Genomic DNA, 6749 nt, shown 5'->3' with positions numbered 1-6749 from the left:
AGGTGGTAGAGCTGGACTTGAACCTGAGAGGCTATGTTTTTTGACCAGATGTCTTTTAAAGGCATCAAGGTGTGTTTAAAAGCCATCTATCAAATGATATACTACTCTTCCTCCTCGGATTAAGAGCTTCTTTTACCTTGCTAATATGTAAACATTTGGTTACTGTTACAACAGAAATCTACCCAGTTTTATAATGTTTCACAGATCACATGGTTGTGTTTTTCCAGAGTATACCTGTTCACCAAGGAATTAAGTAGTGACTGAGTCCATTACTGAGCATCTACTATGTACCAGGCATAACAGAGGCATCAGGAATATAAAAACCACCAGCTTTGGGCCTGCCTTTAACTAAAAGTATTCTTTGGATCTGTGTAAGATCATTCAACCGTGGATTACTAGTAACCAAATAATTTTAGTGTAAATAGTCCTGTAAATGTGAGAAAAATTAGTAACAAGAAGAACTGAGCTCCAGTAAGGTGTTGATGCAGTCCTTGTGGCCTTTAACCCGAACATTTAGGATTTCGCAGCGCAGAGGACCCAAGAAGTGCTATTCGAATGTCACCAACCGTGGTTTTATTTTATTTATTTATTTATTTATTTATTTATTTATTTATTTATTTATTTATTTATTTAAAATTTTATTTATTTATTCATGAGAGACATACAGAGAGAGAGGCAGGCTCCGTGCAGGGAGCCCGACGTGGGACTCGATCCTCGGTCTCCAGGATCACACCGCGGGCTGAAGGCAGGCGCCAAACCGCTGAGCCACCCAGACATCCCCACCAACCGTGGTTTTAACAGTCTCCTGGGGGATCCCTGGGTGGCTCAGCGGTTTAGCACCTGCCTTCGGCCCAGGGCGTGATCCTAGGGTCCCGGGATCGAGTCCCACATGGGGCTCCCTGCATGGAGCCTGCTTCTCCCTCTGCCTGTGTCTCTGCCTCTCTCTCATGAATAAATAAATAAAATATTAAAAAAAAAAGTCTCCTAAATTGCTAGTAAGCTGTCAAGAGCGCTCCATCCCGGCCGGTCTACTCCTTTGATTTGCCTTCTTTCCCCTGCAGCGGGCTCCACCACCCGCCCCCGCGCGCCCCGCCCCGCGCTCTTGCACGCTCTTCCCCGGTCCCCGGGGGCCGGGCCACCTCGGGCCACCCGTCGCGTGACTCCCTGCTCCGGACCATGGCGGCGGCGGCTTGGGGCCGGTGCCTCCCTCGGGCGTGGCTCCGCAGGTGGGGCCCCGACTGCCCCCGAGCCCCAAGGGCGGCCGGGGCTCCCCCACTGACGCGCCGCCCCTCGCTGTGGTGCAGGAGCGCGGGCCCGGGCCGCGGCCGTCACTACCGCGCCGCACTCTGCGTGGAGCCCAAGCAGCCCCTGGCCGTCGAGGAGGTGGGCCCCCGGCCTGTCCGGCCTCACGAGGTAGGGGGGGCGGCCCCCCGGGGCCCCCGGGGCTCGCGGTCACCCTGCCCGCGGCCGCCACGCACACCCCACCCGGCAGGCCGCGTCCCGCTCGGAGTTCCCGAGTGCTCGGCTAGGGGGCGCCCGGGAGCCCCGAGCGCAGCGGCCTCCTTTGCCACCCCCCCCCACCCAAACGTGGGCCTCTTGCCCAAGGCCCCAGAGCTGTTGCCTTAGAAACAGACAATTCTGAGTCGCACACGACTTTGCATAAGCACTTGCAGGGTATTGCTTCAATACACATAAGTGGACCCCATCCTTGGCTTCCGCTTCGGTGTCAGCATTTAATGATCTGTCCTCCCTCCTCTCCCAGACCAGTCTGGTCACGTCTGTCCTGTAATTCTGAGTATGTGCCTGGTGCCCTCCTTTGGTGTAGTGCAGGGATTTGGGGTGGGGGTATTTAGGATCGTGGCCATTTCCAGTGAAATGTGGAGGTCACTTTGGCCCTGCTGGGTAACCCCTCTGGTGACACAGTGTCACCTCGAATGGAGAATGAGAACCTCTGACAAGGTCAAGCAAGCAGTGAGCCTCAGTGTCAGGGATCCCTGGTGAGAGGGAGCCATGCAGCTTCAGTCCTGAAGTGTCACACTTTGCTAGCAGGGACCCTGTTGTGAAATGGATTATTTGAGCGGGCATATGATGGCAGCCGGTCTGCTTCCTGGGATTCGTGTGCTGAAGGAGGGTCATTCTTGAATTATCCTTGAATCGAGGTGGAACGGCTTGAGGACCTGTGTGCGCCACACATGTCAGCAACCGATGTGTCATGCACACACGGTGCTGCGCAGGTTGAAGGCTGGGCTTCTTGGTTCTGGTATTTGCCCAGGCACTGCCTCGTAGGAATTAGCTCAGGAGAGTTGGGTCTCTGTGAGTTTACTCACCATCAAATCCTCATGCTCTGGAATGGTGCCTGGCACATGGCAGACACTCAAAACATCGCTGAATGGATGCATTTTGTCCATAGAAGTATCTTCTCACCAACATGGCTTCCTCTGTACTAAATTGGGAATGTGAGCAAACAAATAAATGAATGTCAGTGATTCTCTCTCTCAGCCTTCGTTTTCTCCTGTTTCTCGGCCCTGTTCTCCCTCTTCAGCCTGTATCACAATCACCTGGGGCTCGTTAGAACAGATTGCTGAGTTTTGTCCCCAGAGTGATTCCATAGATTGGGGTGACGTCTGAGAATCTGAATGGCTAGGGAAACTCCCAGGTGACACTGAAGCCAGTGGTCTGGGAACCAGACTTTGAGAACCACTGGCTTCCAGGGTCTAGAACAAGTGCTGGCTACACTGTGCAAGGCTGCCTGTGCTCTGGCATGGGCATGAAACACAGAAGCTTGAGACCTAGAACTGGCCTCCAGGATGGTAGCTGATCCCTAGAAAATAGCTGGTCACGTTACCCCTCTGCTTAAAACCCTTTAAATTTTTTTTTATTTATTTAAGATAGTCACAGAGAGAGAGAGAGAGAGAGAGAGAGAGAGAGAGAGAGGCAGAGACACAGGCAGAGGGAGAAGCAGGCTCCATGCACCGGGAGCCCGATGTGGGATTGATCCCGATCCTGGGTCTCCAGGATCGCACCCTGGGCCAAAGGCAGGCGCCAAACCACTGCGCCACCCAGGGATCCCTGCTTAAAACCCTTTAATGGCTTCCCACTGTTCCTACTGTGAAGACGCAGAGCCTCAGTAAAGACTACACCCCACTGGATGGTGTCGTCTCTGCTCTGTAGCCCTATCTCTTTCACCTCTTTGTGCTCTAAGCTCGCTGGTTTTTCTTTTGTGCCTATCACAGGACTTTTGCACATGCCATCATAACAAAAGGCCAGATGACCCTATTATGCACTTTTATAGCACCATGTATTTCTCTCTAACATTTTGTGTAGGAGTTGTAATTTAACACACAAAGCATCACAGTTATTTGGCTGATGTCTGACTAATCCCATCCAAGTACTAACCAGGCCTACCCATGCTTAGCTTTCGAGATTGGATGAGATCGGGTGTGTTCAGGTGGTACAGCCGTAATCTGATGTCTGTCTCTCCCATAGTCTTAGCTCCATGAAGGCAAGAACCTTGTCCATTTTGCTTCATGATTACACACTGGCACTTAATTCAGTGTTTGGCATATAGTAGACATTCAGGAAATATTTTGGTGCAGTTGAATGAACTTCGTCCCCACAGACATGAACTCTGCTTTGTTGCTGTTTCCTTTTTTTTTTTTTTTAATTAAGGATTTTATTTATTTATTTGAGAGAGAGCAGAGCAGAGCTGCAGAGGGAGAGGAAGAAGCAGGTTCTCCACTCAATAGGGAGCTCAATGTGGCACTTGATCCTAGCACCCTGGGATGACCACCTGAGCTGAAGGCTGAAGTAAAAGAGAAAGCACCCAGGCACTTTCTGCTCTTATGTTTCCTTTGCAGGTCAGGGTTGATGTCCATTTCTGTGGAGTTAATTTTGCTGATGTTTTGGTCTGTCGTGGTCAGTATCAGGAAAAACCCCAACTTCCTTTCACACCTGGTGAGTATGAAGGGGCCAAATGACTGGTTGGGAAAGAAGCTACAGAGTTTTCAGAACCGTGTGCTTCATCACTGGTGATGCTTGCCTGCTGGCAGTGATGCTTTGGCTTTGTCAGCCTGGCCGCTAATTAGAAGCACTAGATTGTGAGCCCCCTGAGGGAAGGTTCTATGACTGTCTCGCCCCTGGTTTTATCCCCTATCTTAGCATTGTGCCTGGCTCCTAGTAGATGCTCAACAAAAACTTTATTTTATTTTTTAAAAATATTTTATTTATTTATTCATGACACACACACACACACACACACACACACACACACAGGCAGAGACACAGGCAGAGGGAGAAGCAAGCTCCATGCAGGGAGCCTGATGTGGGATCACGCCCTGGGCTGAAGGCGGCGCTAAACCGCTGAGCCACCCGAGCTGCCTTCCACAAAAACTTTAATGATGCATAAATGAACAAATGAATTTTTACATATTGTGTTCAGCAGAATTCTGATCAGATTCCTCGGCCCTCGTCATTCCCTTTCATACCTTGTTAGTGCCTCAGTTTTGTTTTTTCACTGAAGGGTCATAAACATCTGTTTGCAGCTAAAACTCTCAGTCCTCTCAAACACATTCCTAAAGAAACCGAATATCAAAAGATCAGAAAGAAGAAAAAGAGTTTATACATTTCTAGCAGTCCACTGTCTGATTTTAATTATGCCCAATCTGATTACATTTAGATCTCAAGTATGCGGACAAATGACTGCTTTTTGTTGCTGGAATTTAGTTAAAGAGATATAAGTATAGCCTGTTGTGTATATAGTACATGTATATTTTATACAGACATATACTATTAAGGATACAGTGATTGCAAAATAGTTTCTGTGTTTTGGCCTCAGGATGTTTGGTTGTGTCTCAACATTTGGAACCATTTCCCTCTGTATTTGCTGACATGCTGGATGGGGGGAAATGTCATACTCAATTGAGTTATTCCTCTGGCAGCTCAAGTGGGAAATGTATGATCGTTAAATTCAGAAATTTTGGAGGTGAATAGTAAAGAGCGGACATCAGTTCATCCAAATAGAAACAAGAACTTTATGGATAAATATAGTTCATCCCCTTGAGGGCCTCATAGTCCACAAGAGGAGACACAGAAACAGATAAATGTAATATGATGAATGTTGTAATTGGGGTACTGTAAAGAGCCCAAGGCCCCAGTGAGCAGGATCAAACTTACTTGTGTATCTGTGATTCTGTTTTTGCCCATTCTTGAAATTTTCAGTTGTGTCTTGGTAAGAATGGGGACTGCCATAGCTTTTCAGGTTGTGATCATTAAATCTTAAGTTCCGGGCAGCACCCATGGTCCAGCGGTTTAGCGCTGCCTTCAGCCCGGGGCGTGATCCTGGAGACCCGGGATTGAGTCCCACGTTAGGCTCCCTGCATGGAGCCTGCTTCTCCCTCTGCCTGTGTCTCTTGTCTCTCTCTCTCTCTCTCTCATTGTGTGTCATGAATAAATAAATAAAATCTTAAAGAAAAATAAATCTTAAGTTCCCTTTCCTGTGTTTTAGGTAGGATGTTCTTCCTTCAGGGGTGGGGGGACACTAAAACTGTCTCAGCTCTAGAAAACGGATAGAACGGCTTGTTGATCAGGCTTTTTTTGTCTCTGTGGAGCTGGGCTTTCTAGATAACCTAGTGTTTAAACCATTTGTTTTAGGAATGGAGTTTTCTGGGATTGTATTGGAGACAGGCGCAGATGTCAGCACAGTGAAAGAGGTAAATGAGTTGAAATCTAAGGAATTGATGTGTGTGTAGCTATGAGACATGTGCTAACCTCATCTACAGCCAAAGGATCTTACTTCTCTTGGCCTTTGCCAACAGACACCAGAGGGGAAACCGAGATGAAGGGGGAAGAAATGAATTCTGAATTGGAGGAAGGAAGCCAGTGGAAGTTCCTGGCTTCGTAAAACCTTTTATTACTAAAGAAGGCAGTACCTTAATCTTCAGTCACTGAGAGGATAGAAAATTCTCAAATTTCAGCCTCTTGTGAAAAAAATTCTGGGATTCTAATTTACTTCAACCTTTTCCATTCTCTGTCCTGTCCAGAATGTGCTCATAACATCTTGGCATCCCGGTGGGGGTATTGAGAAAATGGTTGAATTATTTACCAAACATTAACTCTGAATAAGTGATTACGGCAAACCTATGTCTTATGGGGTCAGAGAGAAAGATTTTCTTTCTTTCTTTTCTTTTTTTTTTTTTTTTTGATTAATTTGGGAAGAGGTAAATGGCAAGGCCATGCATTTGAACAAGCCCTTAATGGTATTTTCTCTTCAGGGAGATCGAGTTATTGGCGTGAGTGGCTTTAATGGTATGGCTGAAGAATGCATCATTGACCAAAAGGTATCCCTAGCTCTCAATATTGATGCTTGGAGATTTTTTTTTTCCTCATTTCTTTTCTTTAATCTCCACCTAGCTCTCATTCCTTGTTACCCTTCTCTCCCCCTTCTTTGTATTTGTTGTCTTTGTATTTGTTCCTCAGCCAAAACTTCTTTCAAATGCTAAACCCTTTTCTGTATCCCTGTGACAACCCTGCACAGAGCTTTGTTTGTGTGGAGCGGTGTGACGAAGAAGGGCATTTTGTTTTCTGAGTCCTGGAGCAACTGACTGGCTGTCCCATTGGATTATAGGTAGTTTTGGTAGAAAAACTGGTTTGGGGCATTGAGCTGGATATAATAGGTTTCTCCCGGACGTGCAGCTTGTGAAAGAGATAGTCCTGGGAATGGAGCCAGCCAGGGTGGTGGGCTAGGGTTGCGC

At 47.4% G+C, this 6749-nt stretch overlaps 1 protein-coding gene across 3 annotated transcripts in view; it reads left to right on the top strand.

The window, feature by feature from the left end:
• Positions 1 to 1130: 1130 nt before the first annotated feature.
• Positions 1131 to 6749, top strand: part of LOC129505755 (quinone oxidoreductase-like protein 2) — a 29292-nt gene continuing 23673 nt past the window's right edge. The window contains exons 1-4 of one of the 3 annotated variants that reach the window (XM_055318999.1): positions 1131 to 1383; positions 3858 to 3954; positions 5650 to 5708; positions 6270 to 6335. In XM_055318999.1, the coding sequence (XP_055174974.1) occupies positions 1177 to 1383; positions 3858 to 3954; positions 5650 to 5708; positions 6270 to 6335 (429 nt within the window). In that variant the 5' untranslated portion in view covers positions 1131 to 1176. Of the gene's footprint in view, positions 1414 to 3857; positions 3955 to 5649; positions 5709 to 6269; positions 6336 to 6749 lie in introns of all 3 variants that reach the window. The other 2 variants (XM_055318998.1, XM_055319000.1) reach the window with 2 other exon arrangements.

Source organism: Nyctereutes procyonoides, unplaced genomic scaffold, assembly GCF_905146905.1.
Source record: "Nyctereutes procyonoides isolate TBG_1078 unplaced genomic scaffold, NYPRO_anot_genome, whole genome shotgun sequence".
NCBI classification, from domain to species: Eukaryota; Metazoa; Chordata; class Mammalia; order Carnivora; family Canidae; genus Nyctereutes; species Nyctereutes procyonoides.
Note: the sequence above shows the minus strand (reverse complement) of the source record. Positions and strands in the feature narration are given on the sequence as shown.